The sequence below is a fragment of the Oncorhynchus nerka genome, linkage group LG17 (assembly GCF_034236695.1).
Source record: "Oncorhynchus nerka isolate Pitt River linkage group LG17, Oner_Uvic_2.0, whole genome shotgun sequence".
NCBI lineage: Eukaryota > Metazoa > Chordata > Actinopteri > Salmoniformes > Salmonidae > Oncorhynchus > Oncorhynchus nerka.
In genome coordinates, this window is record NC_088412.1 from 42,041,323 (window position 1) to 42,063,636 (window position 22,314).

Consider the following 22,314-nt stretch of genomic DNA (forward strand, 5'->3'; position numbering starts at 1 on the left):
AACACAAAAAAAATTGTATCCGTAAAGCTCATAGAAACATGTCAAACGATGTTTATATTCAATCCTCAGGTTGTTTCTAGCCTAAATAATCGATAATATTTAAACCGGACAATATCGTCATCAATATAAAAGGTAAACAACAAAGGCACTCTCTTGTTCGCTCGCATGAAAAAGCTCTGTGACACGGCAGGGTCCACTCATTCCGACTGCTATTACTCCCTCATTATTCAGAATACAAGCCTGAAACAATTTCTAAAGACTGACATCTAGTGGAAGGCATAGGAACTGCAATTTGAGTCCTAAGTCAATTGATACTGTAATGGCATTGAATAGAAAACTACAACAACAACAAAAATCCTTCTTCCGGAATGGATTTTTCTCAGGTTTCTGCCTGCCAAATTAGTTCTGTTATACTCACAGGCACTATTTTAACAGTTTTGGAAACGTTAGTGTTTTCTATCCAAATATACCAATTATATGCATATCCTATCTTCTGGGCCTGAGTAGAAGGCAGTTTAATTTGGGCACGCTTTTCATCCAAAATTCCAAATGCTGCACCCTACCCTAGAGAAGTTAACACTCAGTTAGCAGGCTCAAGCAAGCTGAAACCCATACAAACTAACTAGCAGAAATGTTTAACAAGTTAGAAATGATTTAAACACACTTTGCTGTAGGCTACTATTTACTAGTTAACAAAAAAACATGTATGTCATATAAAATATATTCACCCCACCCAGTATTGTAATCAAAACATACCAGAAAGCATGTGGTCCTTGACTCAGACAGTGTAGTAGTGTGGGCTCAATAGCATCTCATTAGTGTGCAAGAGCTTGAGAATCAGCTGTACATGTGATGGAAGAATCCACTGTGCATGCAGAGGGCTGCAATTTCATTGAATTGGGGATAGTTTAACCAAAATATGCCACAAGACCTAGAATTGCGTATCCCACAAAAAAAGATCACTGTTATATGCTAACGCTTTTGATGAATTTAAGCAACATTCCCCAAATTCCCAGGCTTAACTTCACATGGAAATTTACCGGAAGGTTTCCGACCCTTTGCAACCATAATCATGAATATAGTCACAGGTAAATGGGTTGACTGGCCCTTAGCTTGTGTGGTGTTGCGGTGCCGTGCAGTAGGAGCTTAGAGGATGCAGCAGTTTTATGAATTGCTCAGATTCCTTGTGTGTAATGTATTAGTGTTTTATCTACCTCTTGTGTTTTTTTAGCACACAATTTTACACTCATCCTGTTGATAAACCAACCCTAACCCAATGTTATGTCAATTTATTTACATTTCTGACTTGAATCAGCTGAATTTTTGAATGTTCCTGGAAATTACTAAGTAATACAATGCACCACTACTATGCAGCTACTGACGTGTCTTCTCTTCTCTTTTTATCCTGCTCTATTTCCCCCAGTCTGTCAGAGTAAGGATATCCGTAACAACGTGACCAACCTGCAGTTATTAGAGAACTGCACAGTAATTGAGGGCCACTTGAAGATCCTCCTCATGTTCAAGGCCAAGCCCGAGGACTTCAGGGGCCTCAGCTACCCCAAGCTGACCATTGTCACCGACTTCCTCCTCCTATTTAGGGTCTATGGTCTAGAGTCCCTCAGCAATCTGTTCCCCAACCTGACGGTGATCCGAGGCAACAACCTGTTCTTCAACTACGCCCTGGTTCTGTTTGAGATGGTGGACCTTAAGGAGCTGGGGCTCCAGAGCCTCATGAACATCACCCGGGGAGCCGTGAGGGTGGAGAAGAACCCGGACCTCTGCTACCTCTCCACCCTGGACTGGTCCAAGATCCTGGACACAGTGGAGGACAATTACATTGTGGCCAATAAGAATGACCGGGAGTGTGGGGATGTGTGCCCAGGCACGGCCTATGGGAAGACCACCTGTCCTCAGACTACCATCAATGGACACTTTGGAGAGCGCTGCTGGACTCAGAACCACTGCCAGAGAAGTAAGTGGCCTTTTTAAGATACTTAAAGTATTTCTGAAAGAATGGTAAAGAACACAAAAAAAAGAGTACTGTATATAAATGATTATATCTCAAACATTGGTAGCCCACATGTTTTCTTTGGTCATTTCCTGATACATCTGATATGTTCAGTTGGCATATGTGAATGTATGAAGGTCCAGGCCTAATTGCTTGGCATTTTCATCCAATTTAATTTGTTACCTATGCCAACTTGACGATTTAGACAAGGTTATGATGTTAAATATAGAAGAACTTGCGCTCTGCCTGGATGTCACTTTTCCTGTAGGTCATTTCACCTCATGCTAGCAGGAATTCTCCAGAGCTGTCTGTTTACCTGTCTTTCTGTGGTAAAAGTAGCAGGATGAATGAAGGTGACAGAGATAATGATAACTGTCTGGAAAAGAGATTTCCTACCCAATCAATTGACGAATGATGCTTTTGCACAGATGGCTTTTGTAACGATTTCCATAATAGAGGGATTGTTGTTCTTTCTATAATACGTCACGGGCCGTGCCTACTCCCCTTTGATTTTTCATTCATTGACTGGAGCATGTAGGGAATGTTTTTGTAATTATAAAATTTGGAGAGAGACTAGGCTGGCCTCATGTACAATTCAAAGTTCTCAGACAGACAAGCAGACCGACAATATAATTGGAAAGAGATGATGCATTTGCTGGGAGAGGAGAGAGGTGAGGGGCAGAGCTGATGGTGAAAGGTGCAGTGTGTGCCAATACAAATCTTACAGCACACTCCCTTGCTGTCATCCCCTCTCTTATCTGTATGTGTGATGGATCTGTGTGTTGTCTGTATTTGAATCAGTTGATGTACGGGTGGGTCTGTGTGTGTATGATAGAGCTTGGCGATATATCAAAGTAATTTGATAAATTAAAATGTATATTTTGGCATGAAATTCCAAAAGCCTGGATCGCAAGAATGAAATATTATTTTTATTATATATTTTTTGAGCATTTGTCCGCTTGTTCTCATTTGGTCTTTTTGGTCTCGTCTCCTTCGCTCCTTCTGTGCTGTGCACCTTCCCACTCATACACCAAGCCCCTGCCTCTCACAACAACACAGATGAAAGATCACTTTTTCATCTCTGACAGCAAGCAGTTTCAATTGGGTATTTGTATTTCAGGGTTTTACTGTAATAGAGGAGAACATAACCTTTCTAACTATACCCTTTTTATGACTCAATTGACAGCGAGCAGACCGGGAGTATCAATGAACATTTGTTTCTGGAAAATGAATGCTCAGTTTCTGTCACGCGTGGCACCATGTACCACTAGCAGCATTTTAGCTACAGACTGTTATGTGCTAGCTGTCTTGTCTGTGTTTTATAAATGTGCAATGAGCATAAAAATAAGCATTTATATAAGGAATTGGCATTCTGAGAAATAAGCATCTTATCCAGCCACTTGATTTAAACATTTAAACAAAGTGGACAGGCTAGCATGGTGTTCAAACTGTTGGATGCTGACAGGAGGGTGTGTTCATAAATTAAACTGTTCTACCTTGTTAGCTAGCACATAGGCCTAGATCAGGGGTCAGCAACCTTTTTTGTGCGGAGTGCCAATTTACAATATATCTTAACATGTCTCACGATCTGCCTGCCAGTTATGATTTTCATATGTGCATTACAACTAATTGTGTCTCCTGAATATCTAAATGCCCACATACGGAAGAATTCCAAAGCTCACTAAACAGATGCGATGTCCATTAGCACCAAGGGTTTGAACTTGGAACCCAGATTCTCTTGGTGGATGATAATGACATTTAAGCACAGGTTGGCCAATCTTAACTTCAATCAGCTTTGTGAATCCTTTATGTTGATTTTTTTTTTTGACTTCATGTTGATTTGTAAATACACTGCTTTGCTTTTCCAACCTGGACACGGCCTTCTTGATTCCTTCAGCCTTGTTCGCCTCATCCTTGAAGTTTTTCTCATGTCTCTTTTCAAAATAATGCCGTACACTTCCAGTCCGACAAACAGTTTTACAACAGAGAGCGCTAACAGACCGGGCCTTCAGTAAACCAATTCCACATTCCTTTGTCCAAGAGGCAATAAATGAGCAGACATCTGCCTTAGTTTTTTTTTTGCTGATGACATTTTGCGCTCTGATCTTTTTTAACCTGTTGCTTCTACTCGGGACGCTTGCGTCCCAACTAGAGCTCTGGAACTGCAAATGCGCTACGCTAAATGCTAATAGTATTAGTTAAAACTCAAAAGTTCATTAAAATACACATGCAGGGTATCGAATTAAAGCTACACTCGTTGTGAATCCAGGCAACAAGTCAGATTTTTAAAATGCTTTTCGGCGAAAGCATGAGAAGCTATTATCTGATAGCATGCAACACCCCAAAAGACCCACAGGGGACGTAAACAAAATAATTAGCATTTCGGCGTTACACAAACCGCACAATAAAATAGAAAACATTCATTACCTTTCACCATCTTCTTTGTTGGCACTCCTAGATGTCCCATAAACACTATTTGGGTCTTTATTTTGATTAAATCGGTCCATATAAAGCCTAGATATCGTTATATGTAGACTGTGTGATAAACGAAAAAAACATCGTTTCAAAACGTAACGTCATTTTTTAAAATTCAGAAAGTCGACGATAAACTTTCACAAAACACTTCGAAATACGTTTGTAATGCAACTTTAGGTATTAGTAAACGTTAATAAGCGATAAAATTCATCAGGAGGCGATGTAAAGATCATTAGCTGTCCGTCTGGAAAAATGTCCGGCTAGAAACTCAACGAAAATATCCGGTCCTAGACCGGATTAGATACGGTGTCCTGCATGTGTTTGACCAAGAAAAAACTCGAAGGGAAATGACAAGACTCTAGACACCGTGTGGAAGCTGTAGGTACTGCAACCTCAGTCAATTAATTGTGGTTCACCTTTATCAATGGGATCAAGTAGCGCATGGATATATTTTCCCATTTTCAGTGATCAGTTTTTCCTGTGCTTTTCGATGTAAATGCCGTTCTGGTAAAGCCACAGCAGTGATTTAACCAGTTTTTTAAACGTCTGAGTGTTTTCTATCCACACAGACTAAGCAAATGCATATACTATATTCCTGGCATGAGTAGCAGGGCGCTGAAATGTTGCGCGATTTTTAACAGAATGTTCAAAAAAGTAGAGGGTCGACTGAAGAGGTTAAATAACAAAAGAAGGCTTGCTAGCTGCTAGCCGTGTCAAAACAATGTTCACATCTTCAGTGCCGCCTTGGTTTTGAATTTGGCGGGAGAGGTGAGCCAGGTCATGTTGCGCTGAACTAATAATATGAAACTCCTGCAAATTCATGAAAGCCCATTGGCTAATCAGAATTGACATACTTCGGACTACACCATTGCATTGAATACCAATGTAATTTTGGAAACCAATGCAGGAGTGTGTGAGTGTGTATATAATGACTCCAACCTAAGTGTGTGTGTGTGTGTGTGTGTTATATATATATATATATAACAGTTGAAGTCGAAAGTTTACATACACTCAAGGTTGGAGTTATTTAAAACTCATTTTTCAACCACTACACAAATTTCTTCTTAAAATTTCTTCGGGATAGGGGGCAGTATTTTCACATCCGGATGAAAAGCGTGCCCAAAGTAAACTGCCTGTTACTCAGGCCCAGAAGCTAGGATATGTATGATTGTATTGGATAGAAAACACAAAAGTTTCTAAAACTGTTAAAATAATGTCTGTGAGTATAACAGAACTGATTTGGCAGGTGAAACCCCGAGCACAAGCCATCCAGGGAATTTGTTTTTTTGAGGTCATTATGTTTTCCAATGGGAATCCAGATTTTTTTGGGGCCCATATTGCAGTTCCTATGGCTTCCACTAGATGTCAAGTCTTTAGAAATTGTTTGATGTTTGTCTTTTGCGAAATGAAGAAGTAATGCTGTTCTTTGTACGTGTCACTCTGAAGGTCTCCAGTATTTTGGTGCGCGTGAACAGGAGCGCCCTCTGTTATTTTTCTTCGGTATTGGAAACTGTTTATCCCGTCTTAAATTTGATAGATTATTTACATTTTAGGATACCTGAGGTTTGATTAGGAACGTTGTTTGAAATGTTTGGACCAAGTTTACAGGTAACTTATTAGGTACTTTGTAGTAATGTTGGAACCAGTGTGTTTCTGAATCAAACGCGCCAAATAAATTGACATTTTGGGGATATAAAGAAGGAATTTATTGAACAAAATGACCATTCATTGTGTCACAGACATTTGAGATTGAAGATCTTCATCTTTTTGCAATGGTAAGGCATTTATTATATGGCTATTTCTGACTTTTGTGTCGCACCTGCCTGGTTGAAAAATGATTTTCATTTGTTTGTATGCGGGGCGCTGTCCTCAGATAATTGCATGGTGTGCTTTCGCCGTAAAGCCTTTTTGAAATCAGACCCAGCGGCTGGATTAACAAGAAGTTAAGCTTTATTTTGATGTACTACACTTATATTTTCGGGAATGTTGAATATTTATATTTCTGTAGTTTATATTTTGGCGTTCTGCAATTGCACTGTTGTCAAATCAATCCCGCTAACGGGATTCGAGCAGGACTTGCGCTTAAGGGACCCCTAAGAGGTTATTAACAAACTATAGTTTTGGCAAGTGTGTTAAGACATCTACTTTGTGCATGACGCAAGTAATTTTTCCAACAATTGTTTAAAGACAGATTATTTAACTTATAATTCACTGTATCACAATTCCAGTGGTTCAGAAGTTTACATACACTAAGTTGACTGTACTTGGAAAATTCCAGAAAATTATGTTATGTCTTTAGAAGCTTCTGATAGGGTAATTGACATAATTTGAGTCAATTGGAGGTGTACCTGTGGATGTATTTGAAGGCCTACCTTCAAACTCAGTGCCTCTTTGCTTGACATCATGAGAAAATCAAAAGAAATCAGCCAATACCTCAGAAAACCTCCACAAGTCTGTTTCATCCTTGGGAGCAATTTCCAAATGCCTGAAGGTACCACGTTCAACTGTACAAACAATTGTACGCAAGTATAAACACCATGGGACCACGCAGCTGTCATACCGCTCAGGAAGTAGACGCATTCTGTCTCCTAGAGATTAATGTACTTTGGTGCGAAAGGTGCAAATCAATCCCAGAACAACAGCAAAGGACCTTGTGAAGATGCTGGAGGAAATGGGTGCGAAGGTATCTATATCCACATTAAAACGAGTCCTAAATTGACATAACCTGAAAGGCAGCTCAGCAAGGAAGAAGCCACTGCTCCAAAACCGCCATAAAAAGCCAGACTACGGTTGGAAAATGCACATGGGAACAAAGATCGTATATTTTGGAGAAATGTCCTCTGGTCTGATGGAGAAAAAAAAATAGAACCGTTTGGCCATAATGACCATCATTATGTTTGGAGGATAAAGGAGGAAGCTTGCAAGCCGAAGAACACTATCCCAACCGTGAAGCACGGGGGTGGCAGCATCATGTTGTGGAGGTGCTTTGCTGCAGGAGGGACTGGTGCACTTCACAAAATAGATGGCTTCATGAGAAGGAAAATAATGTGGATATATTGAAGCAACATCTCAAGACATCAGTCAGGAATGTCATCGGGAAGTTAAAGCTTGGTCGCAAATGGATCTTCCAAATGGACAATGACCACAAGCATACTTCCAAAGTTGTGGCAAAATGGCTTAAGGACAACAAAGTGAAGGTATTGGAGTGGCCATCACAAAGCCCTGACCTCAATCCTATAGATAATTTGTGGGCATAACTGAAAAGACGTGTGCGAGCAAGGAGGCCTACAAACCTGACTCCGTTACACCAGCTCTGTTTGGAGGAATGGGCCAAAATTCACCCAACTTATTGTGGGAAGCTTGTGGAAGGCTACCCGAAACCTTTGACCCAAGTTAAACAATTGAAAGGCAATGCTAGCAAATAGTAATTGAGTGTATGTAAACTTTTGACCCACATGGAATGTGATGAAATAAATAAATGCTGAAATAAATCATTCTCTCTACTATTATTTTGACAATTTACATTCTTAAAATGAAGTGGTGATCCAGCTGGCCTAAGACAGAAATTTGTACTAGGATTAAATGTCAGGAATTGTGAAAACCCAAGTTTAAATGTATTTGGCTAAGGAGTATTTAAACTTCTGACTTCAACATATATCGTTTTTTTAAACAGCCAAAAAGCGTGTTAAATGTCCAGCCAAGGCTTAGCGCTCCACGCAAATTAAATAAATATATGAGGACTTGTGAAGTGTCTATTTCTCAAACTAGCCAGTAATGTACTTGTCCTCTTGCTCAGTTGTGCACCGGCGCCTCCCATTCTTTCATTCTGGTTAGAGACAGTTTGTGCTGTTCTGTGAAGGGAGTAGAACACAGCGTTGTACAAGATCTTCAGTTTCTTGGCAATTTCTTGCATGGAATAGCCTCAATTTCTCAGAACCAGAATAGACTGACGAGTTTCAGGAGAAAGTTATTTGTTTCTGGCCATTTTGAGCCTGTAATCGAACCCACAAATGCTGATGCTCCAGATACTCAACTAGGCTAAAGAAGGACAGTTTTATTGCTTCTTTAATCAGCACGACAGAGTTCAGCTGTGCTAACATAATTGCAAAATGGTTTTCTAATGATCAATTAGCCTTTTAAAATGATAAACTTTGAATAGCTAACAACTTGCCATTGGAACATAGGAGTGATGGTTGCTGATAATGGGCCTCTGTACGCCTAAGTAGATACTCCATAAAAAATCTGCCGTTTCCAGCTACAGTAGTCATTTACAACATTAATGTCTACACTGTATTTCGGATCAATTTGATGTTATTTTAATGGACAAAAAAAATATTCTTTCAAAAACAAGGACATTTCTAAGTGACCCCAAACTTTTGAACGGTAGTGTATGCGCTCCGGCACTGCACACACACACACAGACAGGCATTCCTTGTCATTGCCTTTTCAGAGAATACAAAATGCTGATGCATTCAGATGCATTTTCTAATAAGTTAAATACATTTAGTTGATTTCCAAATGTGTGACACATTTGATAGAAGAATTGGAAGTGACCATTCTTTAAATGATGTGCAGCTTGTAAATGCTTCATAAAGCCTTTATAAACACTACATAAATCACATCTATTACCATGTGTCATGTTTTAAAGTGTTCATAAAGGTGGCATAACTGATATAACAACCACTGTCAAATGTGACAACCAACTGTCAAATACGACATAAGCCTGTACTTTATAAAGTGTGGCACTAACGCTGCTTAATAAAGGCTTTATAAATCATATTTAATTGAGGCTTCACAAAGCATTTAACTTTGTCATGCATCTTGGTAGACAAGCTAAACTAACTATTCACAGCCCTGTAATTGTCAATGTGATTGCATTGCTGGACTTCTTGAAACTTAATGTACTTGTATTGTTTTTAAAAATATTTAAAAAACAATTAACGTATGGTTTAAACTGGTTTTTAATTTGTTTTTTTTGTAGGGAAAATTCCCTAATTGTTAATACATATTGTGTTAACTTCATTAAGTCTATATGTATGTGTTTTTAAATGACCCAAGGTGTCTAACTTGAAAGGAAGTACAGCGCCATGTGAGGTGTAAGGGATAATCAACAAGAGGCTATGCGTTTTTTGGAAAATGATAAACGACGTGGACGGTTGCATTATTTTCCAGAGAACGCATAGAGCCCCGAGTTGATTATCCCTTTTATACCATGGTTATATAATTTAACACATTTGCTGCTAGGAATGTGTTAATTTGCAGGTATGAATGTTTTCAACATCGACTGAAGTAGCTAGCAAGTTACTCAATAGCTACAGTAGTTGCCTTGCTAACCAAACACACAGACTTGCTAGTTTAGCTAACCAAACCATCAGTTATAGCTTGCTATTATGGAAATGTTTTTAATTCGACTGTTGCTTTTAAAAGCAGCTCAAACAGAACATGTAAGAATGAACTATAGCGGGGCCTCCCGAGTGACGCAGCGGTCTAAAGCACTGCATTGCCGTGCTTGAGGTGTCACTACAGCCCCGGGTTCGATCGCAGGCTGTGTCACAGCCGGCCTTGACTGGGAGCTGCTGGCCAGGATTTCCTTTCCCCATTGCGCTCTAGCGACTCCTTGTGGCAGGCCGGGTGCCTGCAAGCTGACAACGGTCGCCAGTGTTCCCTCCGACACGCTGGTGTGTTATACATTTTCTTTATCGGCCTTTTAAGCATTCTAGTCAGTTAAATAGTTAACACATGGACGCAGCAGTGTAAGGCACTGCATGTGCAGTGCAAGAGGCGTCACTACAGTCCTGGTTCGAATCCAGGCAGTATTACATCAGGCCGTGATACGGCGGCACACAATTGGCCCAGCATTGTCGAGGTTTGGCCGGGCTAGGCCGTCATTGTAAATAAGAATTTGTTCTTAACTGACTTGCCTAGATAAATATACACTGCTCAAAAAAAATAAGGGGAACACTTAAACAACACAATGTAACTCCAAGTCAATCACACTTCTGTGAAATCAAACTGTCCACTTAGGAAGCAACACTGATTGACAATAAATGTCACATGCTGTTGTGCAAATGGAATAGACAACAGGTGGAAATTATAGGCAATTAGCAAGACACCCCCAATAAAGGAGTGGTTCTGCAGGTGGTGACCAGACCACTTCTCAGTTCCTATGCTTCCTGGCTGATGTTTTGGTCACTTTTGAATGCTGGCGGTGCTTTCACTCTAGTGGTAGCATGAGACGGAGTCTACAACCCACACAAGTGGCTCAGGTAGTGCAGCTCATCCAGGATGGCACATCAATGCGAGCTGTGGCAAGAAGGTTTGCTGTGTCTGTCAGCGTAGTGTCCAGATCATGGAGGCGCTACCAGGAGACAGGCCAGTACATCAGGAGATGTGGAGGAGGCCGTAGGAGGGCAACCTAGCAGCAGGACCGCTACCTCCGCCTTTGTGCTAGGAGGAGCACTGCCAGAGCCCTGCAAAATGACCTCCAGCAGGCCACAAATGTACATGTGTCTGCTCAAACGGTCAGAAAGAGACTCCATGAGGGTGGTATGAGGGCCCGACGTCCACAGGTGGGGGTTGTGCTTATAGCCCAACACCGTGCAGGACGTTTGGCATTTGCCAGAGAACACCAATATTGGTAAATTCGCCATTGGAGCCCTGTGATCTTCACAGATGAAAGCAGGTTCACACTGATCACATGTGACAGACGTGACAGTCTGGAGACGCCGTGGAGAACGTTCTGCTGCCTGCAACATCCTCCAGCATAACCGGTTTGGCGGTGGGTCAGTCATGGTGTGGGGTGGCATTTCTTTGGGGGTCCGCACAGCCCTCCATGTGCTCGCCAGAGGTAGCCTGACTGCCATTAGGTACCGAGATGAGATCCTCAGACCCCTTGTGAGACCATATGCTGGTGCGGTTGGCCCTGGGTTCCTCCTAATGCAAGACAATGCTAGACCCCATGTGGCTGGAGTGTGTCAGCAGTTCCTGCAAGAGGAAGGGATTGATGCTATGGACTGGCCCACCCGTTCCCCAGACCTGAATCCAATTGAGCACATCTGGGACATCATGTCTCGCTCCATCCACCAACGCCACGTTGCACCACAGACTGTCCAGGAGTTGGCGGATGCTTTAGTTCAGGTCTGGGAGGAGATCCCTCGGGAGACCATCCGCCACTTCATCAGGAGCATGCTCAGGCGTTGTAAGGAGGTCATACAGGCACGTGGAGGCCACACACACTACTGAGCCTCATTTTGACTTGTTTTAAGGACATTACATCAAAGTTGGATCAGCCTGTAGTGTCGTTTTCCACTTTAATTTTGAGTGTGACTCCAAATCCAGACCTCCATGGATTGATAAATTTGATTTCCATTGATAATTTTTGTGATTTTGTTGTCAGCACATTCAACTATGTAAAGAAATTCAGATTCATTCAGATCTAGGATGTGTTATTTTAGTGTTCCCTTTATTTTTTTGAGCAGTGTAGTTTACACACCACACTGACCAAAAAGTTATTTTGTTGGCATTTACCTATGTCCCCATTACCAGTAAAACATAATCAAAACCTACTTCTTTCACTTACTTGCTGTGCTGTTTCGTTGTATATTTGTTCAGTCATTTAATTCTCAACCAGGATTTCTATGGAACGCCGTTTAGGTCTTTGACGTGTCAAATAACACTATTTGACATGTCAAATAAGAATGTTGACAAATCAGGACCTGAATGACTGCACGTCAAATAATAATTTAACTCGCTCATAAATTTCTTACGTAGTTATTACACAATCACTCGTATTTCATGTCGCAACGATTCATCGATACGTATGCTATGATGCTGCAGTTGTCTCGCGCACCTACAGTGGTGGTCATAAAGAAAAACGCCAGCTTGCTTATGAATGCAAAAAAATGTAGTTCTTACCCAAAAACATAGCAAAACGACATCTGTTTCAGTAACTATAGGTAGTTAGCTAACTATATAGCCCGGTGTCATCTACAATAACAAAAATGTAAAAGACAGTTCTTATTTGATTGATGGTGGTTGGACCCATCTATGTGAAGGTAGCCACAATAAGAATTAGTCTCAATAGTGGGACTTTGCGGTTAGCCTTCAAAATAAAAGTATGGCATAATTCTACTATTTGTTTTCATTTTCATCACTGTCAATGACATACTTTTATTTTGAAGGTAAACCGCAAATTCCACTTGTGGCTAGCTTCCGATATATCGTGCATATTAATTCAGACCTTTTACGCAGTACTTTGTTGAAGCAGCTTTGGCAGTGATTACAGCCTCAAGTCTTCTTGGGTATGATGCTACAAGCTTGGCACACTTGTATTTGGGCAGTTTCTCCCATTATTCTCTGCAGATCCTCTCAAGCTCTGTCAGGTTGGACAGCTATTTTCAGGTCTATCCGGAGATGTTTGTTCAACTTCAAGTCCGGACTCTGGCTGGGCCACAAGGACATTCAGAGACATGTCCCGAAGCCACTCCTGCATTATTGGCTGTGTGCTTAGGGTTGTTTCCTGTTGGAAGGTAAACCTTCGCCCCAGTCTGAGGCCCTGAGCACTCTGGAGCAGGATTTCATTAAGGATCTCTGTACTTTGCTCCGGTCATCTTTCCGTCTGGCCACTCTACCGTAAAGGCCTGAGTGATGGAGTGCTGCAGAGATGGTTGTCCTTTTGAAAGGTTCTCCCATCTCCACAGAGGAACTCTGGAGGTCTGTCAGTGACCAGCAGGTTTTTGGTCACATCTCTGACCAAGGCCATCCCCAGATAGCTCACTTTGGCTGGGCGGACAGTTCTAGAAATAGTTTTGGTGGTTACAAACCTCTTCCCTTTAATATTGATGGGGGCCATTGTGTTCTTAGGGACCTTCACTTCTGCAGAAATGTTTTTGGACCCTCCCCCAGATTTGTGCCTCGAGACATTCCTTCCCGGTGGACTCCAATCAAGTTGTGGAAACATCTCAAGGATGATCAATGGAAACGGGATGCACCTGAGCTCTATTTTGAGTCTCATAGCAAAGGGTCTGAATACTTACCTAAAGGTATTTCTGTGCTTTTAAAACATTTGCAAACATTTCTATAAACCTGTTTTCCCTTTGTCATTAAATCGCATTTTATTGGTCGCATACATATGGTTAGCAGATGTTATTGCGTGTGTGGAGAAATGCTTGTGCTTCGAGTTCCGACAGTGCACAACATCTAACAAGTAATCTAACAATTTCACAACTACCTTAGACACACAAGTGTAAGGAATGACTAAGAATATGTACATATAAATATATGGATAGCGAACGACGTAGGCAAGATGCAGTAGATGGTATAGAGTACAGTATATACATATGAGATGAGTAATGTAGGGTATGTAAACATTATATAAAGTGGCATTGTTTAAAGTGACTAGAGATACATTTATTACATCCAATTTTTTATTAATGAAGTGGCTAGAGATTTGAGTCAGTATGTTGGCAGCAGCCACTCAATGTTAGTGATGGCTGTTTAACAGTCTGATGGCCTTGAGACAGAAGCTGTTTTTCAGTCTCTCGGTCCCAGCTTTAATGTACCTGTACTGTCTGGAGAGCCTACAACCCTCTGGAGAGCCTGAAAGCATTGCCTTTAAATGGTTTAACTTGGGTCAAATGTTTCAGGTAGCCTTCCACAATCTTCCCACAATAAGTTGTGTGAATTTTGGCCCATTCCTCCTGACAGAGCTGGTGTAACTGAGTCAGGTTTGTAGGCCTCCTTGCTCACACACACTTTTTTAGTTCTGCCTACACATTTTCTAGGGGATTGAGGTCAGGACTTTGTGTTGGCCACTCCAATACCTTGACTTTGTTGTCCTTAAGCCATTTTGCCACATCTTTGGAAGTATGCTTGGGGTCATTGTCCATTTGAAAGAGCAATTTGCGACCAACCTTTAACTTCCTCACTGATGTCTTGAGATGTTGCTTCAATATATCCACATTTTCTTTCCTCATGATGCCATCTATTTTGTGAAGCACTCCAGTCCCTCCTGCTGCAATACACCCGCACAACATGATGCTGCCACCCCTGTGCTTCACGGTTGGGATGGTGTTCTTTGGCGTGCAAGCCTTCCCCTTTTCCCTCCAAACATAACAATGGTCATTATGGCCAAAAAGTTCTATTTTTGTTTCATCAGACCAGAGGACATTTCTCCAAAAAGTAAGGAAAAAAAGTTGTCCCCATGTGCAGTTGCAAACCGTAGTCTGGCTTTTTTATGGCGGTTTTGGATCAGTGGCTTCTTCCTTGCTGAGCGACCTTTCAGGTTATGTCGATATAGGACTCGTTTAACTGTGGATATCAGATACTTTTGTACCTTTTCCTCCAGCATCTTCACAAGGTCCTTTGCTGTTGTTCTGGGATTGATTTGCACTTTTCGCACTAAAGTACATTAATCTCTAGGAGACAGAACGCGTCTCCTTCCTGAGCGGTATGACGGCTTCGTGGTCCCATGGTGTTTATAGTTGCGTACTATTGTTTGTACTTATGACCGTGGTACCTTCAGGCATTTGGAAATTGCTCGCAAGGATGAACCAGACTTGTGAAGGTCTACAAACAAAACATTCGGAGGTCTTGGCTGATTTCTTTTGATTTTCCCATGATGTCAAGCGAAAAGGCACTGAGTTTGAAGGTAGGCCTTGAAATACATCCACAGGTACACCTCCAATTGACTCAAATGATGTCAACTAGCCCATCAGAAGCTTCTATATCCATGACATAATTTTCTGGAATTGTCCAAGCTGTTTAAAGGCACAGTCAACTTAGTGTATGGAAGCTTGTGAACCACTGGAATTATGATACAGTGAAATAATCTGTCTGTAAACAATTGTTGGAAAAAGTACTTGTCATGCACAAAGTAGATGTCCTAACTGACTTGCCATAACTGTAGTTTATTAACAAGAAATATGTGGAGTTGTTCATAAACTCGTTTTAATGACTCCAACTTAAGTGTATGTAAACTTCCAACTTCAACTGTATACTTCTGGGATGAGTAGTGCAAGAAATGTAATCATCATTATTAATGTATAGTGATCCATTGGTTAGTGGCCAATGACTTCAAGTCTGTATGTAGGCTGAAGCCTCTCTGTTAGTGATGTAAAATAAATGTAAAAAACTAAATTCTGCATTGCTTCCTAACGACTAGAAGTGAGGCGTCCCTCTGTCGGCGCCATTTTGTGTGATTATGTTGGATTTTGTATAGATTAAGGAAAAATATATTTAGTCCATTTTAGAATAAGGCTGTAACATAACAAAATGTGTAAGAAGTGAAGGGGTCTGAACACCGGACTGTTTTTCATCTTACAAAAGTATTCATCCCCCTTTGAGTTTTTCCTATTTTGTTGCATTACAACCTGTAATTTAAATAGATTTTTATTAAACGCTGTGTGTGGCGCAGACCCAACACCCAACACAGCATCATGCTGTGGGGATGTTTTTCATTAGCAGGGAGTGGGAAACTGGTCAGAATTGAAGGAATGATGGATGGCGCTAAATACAGGGAAATTATTGAGGGAAACCTGTTTGTCTTCCAGAGATTTGAGACTAGGACGGAGGTTCAACTTCCAGCAGGACAATGACCCTAAGCATACTGCTAAAGCAACACTCGAGTGGTTTAAGGGGGAACATTTAAATGTCTTGGAATGGCCAAGTCAAAGCCCAGACCTCAATCCAATTGAGAATCTGAGGTATCACTTAAAGATTGCTGTACAGCAGCGGAACCCAATCAACTTGAAGGAGCTGGAGCAGTTTTGCCTTGAAGAATATCCATAAAAACTCAGTTTAGCTGGCGCGCTTCAGTCAATAATCCACCCAGTTTCCCTCCATCAAAATGCACACAAAGTGAATCCCAAACGTTATTAATAAACTTTTCCAAACAAGTCAAACAACATTTATAATCAGACCTTAGGTACCCTAATACGTAAATAAACGATACAATTTAAGACTGAGAATCGTTATTGTCTTTACCAGAGAATAATACCAAAGAACGCGCTCTCTTCCACGCGCTTGGAAACACTACTGCCAAAATGGGAGCCCCTTAGAAAAACTACAATTTCTGGCTCATTTTTCCAAAAACCAGTCTGAAACTCTTTCTAAAGACTGATACCTAGTGGAAGCCCTAGGAACTGCAATCTGGGAGAACTTTGCCTTGTAATAAAAGTGACAGCCATTGAAAATAGTGCTAGGCTGAATTTTTTTTCGGGGGGGGGGGTTTGTCCTCGGGGTTTCGCCTGCCATATCAGTTCTGTTATACTCGCAGACATTATTTTAACAGTTTTAGAAACTTTTGTTTTTTCTATCCATATCTGTGAACTATTTTTAGGCATATCCTAGCTTTTGGGCCAGAGTAACAGGCAGTTTACTTAGGGCATGCTTTTCATCCGGACGTGAAAATACTGCCCCCTACCCAAGAGAGGTTAAGGACAACAAAGTCAAGGTATTGGAGTGACCATCACAAAGCCATCAAATCAAATCTAATTTTATTTGTCACATGCACATGGTTAGCAGATATTAATGCGAGTGTAGCGAAATGCTTGTGCTTCTAGTTCCGACAATGCAGTAATAACCAACGAGTAATCTAACCTAACAATTCCACAATTACTACCTTATACACACAAGTGTAAAGGGATAAAGAATATGTCGCATCCGCTACAAGACCATGGTGCTTGCCTACGGAGCTGTGAGGGGAACGGCACCTCAGTACCTCCAGGCTCTGATCAGACCCTACACCCAAATAAGGGCACTGCGTTCATCCACCTCTGGCCTGCTCGCCTCCCTACCACTGAGGAAGTACAGTTCCCGCTCAGCCCAGTCAAAACTGTTCGCTGCTCTGGCCCCCCAATGGTGGAACAAACTCCCTCACGACGCCAGGACAGCGGAGTCAATCACCACCTTCCGGAGACACCTGAAACCCCACCTCTTTAAGGAATACCTAGGATAGGATAAAGTAATCCTTCTCACCCCCCTTAAAAGATTTAGATGCACTATTGTAAAGTGGCTGTTCCACTGGATGTCATAAGGTGAACGCACCAATTTGTAAGTCGCTCTGGATAAGAGCGTCTGCTAAATGACTTAAATGTAAATGTAAAATATATGAATGAGTGATGGTACAGAACAGCATAGGCAAGATGCAGTAGATGGTATAGAGTACAGTATATACAAATGAGATGAGTAATGTAGGGTATATAAACATAGTGGCATAGTTTGAAGTGGCTAGTGATACATTTATTACATAAAGATGGCAAGATGCAGTAGATGATATAGAGTACAGTATATACATATACATATGAGATGAGTAGTGTAGGGTATGTAAACATTATATTAACTGACCTCAATCCTACAGAATGTTTGTGGGCAGAACTGAAAAAGTGTGTGCGAGCAAGGAGGCCTACAAACCGGACTCATTTACACCAGCTTTGTCAGGAGGAATGGGACAAAATTCACCCAACTTATTCTGGGAAGCTTGTGGAAGGCTACCCAAAATGTTTGACCCAAGTTAAACAATTAAAAGGCAATGCACCAAATACTAATTGAGTGCATGTAAACTTCTGACCCACTGGGAATGTGATGAAAGAAATAAAAGATGAAATAAATCACTCTACTATTATTCTGACATTTCACATTCCTAAAATATATATATATATTTTTACTAGGATTAAATGTCAGGAATTGTGAAAAACTGAGTTTAAATGTATTTGGCTAAGGTGTACGTAAACTTCATACTTCAACTGTATGTTTTCTTGGAAAACAAGGACATTTCTAAGTGACCCCAAACTTTTAACGGTAGTGTATGTCTTATGCTAAAGTGTACTGTTAGCTAGCTAACATTAGCTGGCGGGCTCCCTAGCAGATGTTATTATTCGTTTCCCAGAGGTGTTTGCTTTTCTAGTTAGATCCTAATGTTAGCTAGCTAACCCGTTGGAATATGGCCGGTGTCAGTAAATGTCTGCTGGTTAGGCTGTTTTTATGTCATCCAGAGGTAAACAAATCATCAGCCAGAGCATCAAGTGTGCGCTCCGAGAGTGAAACGAGATGTGTGTGTCTAAAACTTAAGAGGGTGTGAACGATGCTGAATGGATGTAGACAAAGAGCTCTTCACTAGATACCAAAACATTCAAAGCCAATTTTCTCGTGAGTTTACAAGTTGATCAACTTTCAAAGCAGAATTACTTTCCCATTGTTCCTCAAATGCAGTGTATTACATACCATTTTGTAGCTCCGAGTCTCTAAAAACACCATTTCACATTTTGCTACATAAGACCGAATCCAGGTGGTGAGTCACATAGGCTTTTTTGTTTGTTATTGACCCATCTACCAATAGGTGCCCTTATTTGTGAGGCATTGGAAAACCTCCCTGGTCTTTATGGTAGAATCTGTGTTTGAAATTCACTGCTCGACTGAGGGACCTTACAGATAATTGTACGTGTGAGGTACAGGGATGAGGTAGATATTCAAAAATCATGTATTGTAATACTTCTTAGGCACATTTGTATTCCTATTCTTAATTAGGCTTGCCATAACAAACGTGTTGAATACTTATTGACTCAAGACATGAATTAGTAAACAATAATAAAAACCTAATTCCACTTTGACATTAATGGGTATTGTGTGTAGACCAGTGACACAAAATCTCAGCCTGTAACACAACACAATGAGGAAAAAGTCCAGGGGTGTGAATACTTTCCGAAGGCACTACTCTATTTCAACAGTTGGTACATTGCACAATCACTCAAGTAAATAACATTTCTCTCCCTCCATTAGTTACAAGAGGTGACTTTCAGAAGTCAAATACAAGCCAGTCTATTACTTTTACAGTTGCAGTGCTAGAGGAGGGTGTAATGTAGGAAAGGTGGAAGGGACTTGGGCAATGGCGCACGAGTAGATTAGAAGCGAGGGAATGGGAACTCTCACCCTCTCCTTGGCTGAAAGACTAGTATGCACACTCCCCCAAAGACACACACTTCGCTGTACATGCGAGAAGCATTGCATCATGTTCTAAAATTGGCTCCTGCTTTGACACACACACACACACCACTTGACTAAACTAGTGCCTATCACATGACAGGGAGAGGGCCATCATACCTGCTCCACTGCCCTTTCCACAGCAAAGGAAACCACTCTCACTCCCATCTCTCCTTCTCCTTTCTCACTATCACCCATTAGGGCAATTCCACGATAACAGATTGATGTTGGCTCAGATTTTTCACTTTAAACCAATGATTGCAAAGTTAAATAAACCAACTCTATGCACAAGGATGACTGAATTTCCACTGAAAACGTTACAGAAACACATTTATTTGCAAAGTTTAGTAACAGAATGATGGCACAAACCGTCATTCAGTTACCAAACTTTGAACCTGCACTAGAGAGATTATTGCACACCGATTTGGCCGATTTTTAAAATGTGTTTATATATATATATATATATTACACCTTTATTTAATCTTCATTTAACTAGGCAAGTCAGTTAAGAACACATTCTTATTTTCAATGGCAGCCTAGGAACGGTGGGTTAACTGCCTCGTTCAGGGGCAGAACGACAGATTTTCCCCTTGTCAGCTCGGGGGATCCAATCTTACAGTTAACTAGTCCAACGCAATAACGACCTGCCTCTCTCTCGTTGCACTCCACAAGGAGACTGCCTGTTACGCGAATGCAGTAAGCCAAGGTAATATGCTAGCTAGCATAATCAATCATAATCACTAGTTAACTACACAAGGTTGATGATATTACTAGTTTATCTAGCGTGTCCTGCGTTGCATATAATCGATGCGGTACGTATCGTTGCTCCAATGTGTACCTAACCATGAACATCAATGCCTTTGGGACACTGGGAGACCAATTCACCTTTCAGCAGGACAATTACCTAAAACACAAGGTCAAATATACACTGGACTTGCTTACCAAGATGACGTTGAATGTTCCTGAGTGATCTAGTTACGTTTTTGACTTACATCTATGGCAAAGCTAGAAAATGGCTGTCTAGCAATGGTCAACAACCAACTTGAAAGAGCTTGAAGAAAGAAAGAAAAATCCAGGTGTGCAAACTCTTAGACTTACCCAGAAAGACAAACTGCTGTAATCACTGCATAAGGTGATTCGAACATGGATTGATTCAGTGTGAATACTAATGTATATGAGAATCCTGTATTTCATTTTCAATAGCTTGTCTAAAAATGTCTAAACACGTTTTCACTTTGTTATTATGGGGTGTTGTGTTTAGATGGGTGTTTAAAAAAAAATGTTTTCAGGCTGTAACACAATGTGGAATAAGTTAAGGGGTATGAATACAATCCAGAAGGGATGTTGGTTATTAATGGTAACGTATGCTGGTGTTTTTTTTTTTTATAAACCTTGATTCCTGCCTGTAACGAGGTCTGTCACCTGAGGTGTCCTGAGAGGAGAGAGGGAGAGGCCGAGGGTGAGAGAGAGATGGAGGAAAGCCCCTTAACTTCACTAGTGTAGGGGGCAGCATTCAGAATTTTGGGTGAAAAGCGTGCCCAAATTAAACTGCCTGCTACTCAGTCCCATAAGCTAGGAGATATGCATATATATTTAGTAGATTTGGATAGAAAACACAAGTTTCCAAAACTGTTAAAATAATGTCTGTGAGTATAACAGAACTGATATGGCAGGCGAAAACCAGAGGAAAATCCAACCAGGAAGTACTATTATTTTCAAAGGCTGTTTTTCCATTGAAAGCCTATCCACCATACAAAGACTTAGGACTCAGTTCACAATCTCTATGACTTCCTCAACATGTGACCAGTCTCTAGGCATTGTTTCAGGCTTTTACTCTGAACAATGGGGGAGATACACCGCTTTCAATGAGAGGACAGTGGAAATTTCCATTCATGAACCAAGCACGTGATCGGGAGCACGCATTTCTTGTTTACCTTTTCCATCCATTTTGTCCGGTTGAAATATGATTGATTATTTATGACAAAAACAACCTGAGGATTGATTTTAAACATTGTTTGACATATTTCTACTATCTTTTATTGTACCTTTTTGACTTTTCGTCTTGGTTTTGAGAGCGCGCATTGTGCCCTTTTGGATTTCTGAACTAAACGCACCAACAAAATGGAGGTATTTGGACATAAAGATGAACTTTATCGAACAAAACAAACATTTGTTGTCTAACATGGAGACCTGGGCGTGCCAACAGATGAAGATCATCAAAGGTAAGTGATTCATTTTAATACTATTTCTGACTTTTATGACACTCTCCTTGGTTGGAAAATGGCTTTATGGGTGTCTGTGGCTAGAAGCTGACTTGACATAATCGCAAAGTGTGCTTTCGCTGTAAAGCCTTTTTGAAATCTGAAACAGTGGTAGCATTAAGGAGTAGTTTATCTGTATTCGTATGTTTAACACTTGTCTTTTATCAATGTTTATGAGTATTTCTGTTATTTGATGTGGCTCTCTGCACTTTCACCGGATGTTTGTTTGAGACCATGCATTTCTGAAGATAACACACCAATTTCAAATGAGGCTTTTGGACATAGATTAACTTTATTGAACAAAACACACATTTATTGTGTAACATGAAGTCCTGTGAGTGCCATCTGATGAAAATCATCAAAGGTTAGTGATTAATTGAATCGCTATTTCTGACTTTGTGAGCCCTTTCCTTGGCTGGAAAATGGCTGTGTGGTTTTCTGTGACTAGGTGCTGACCTAACATAATTGTTTGGTAGGCTTTACAGCGAAAGCACACCAATTTGAAATCCAACACTATGGCTGGATTTACAAGAAGTTTATCTTTAAAATGGTGTAAAATACTTGTATGTTTGAGGAATTGTAATTATGGGATTT

General features: G+C 40.8%; 1 protein-coding gene across 1 annotated transcript in view; it reads left to right on the top strand.

Moving 5' to 3' along the window:
- Positions 1 to 22,314, top strand: part of LOC115145273 (insulin receptor-like) — a 127,948-nt gene that overhangs the window by 61,069 nt on the left and 44,565 nt on the right. The window contains exon 2 of the mRNA XM_029686714.2: positions 1,424 to 1,972. Within this exon, the coding sequence (XP_029542574.1) occupies positions 1,424 to 1,972 (549 nt within the window). The remainder of the gene's footprint in view (positions 1 to 1,423; positions 1,973 to 22,314) is intronic.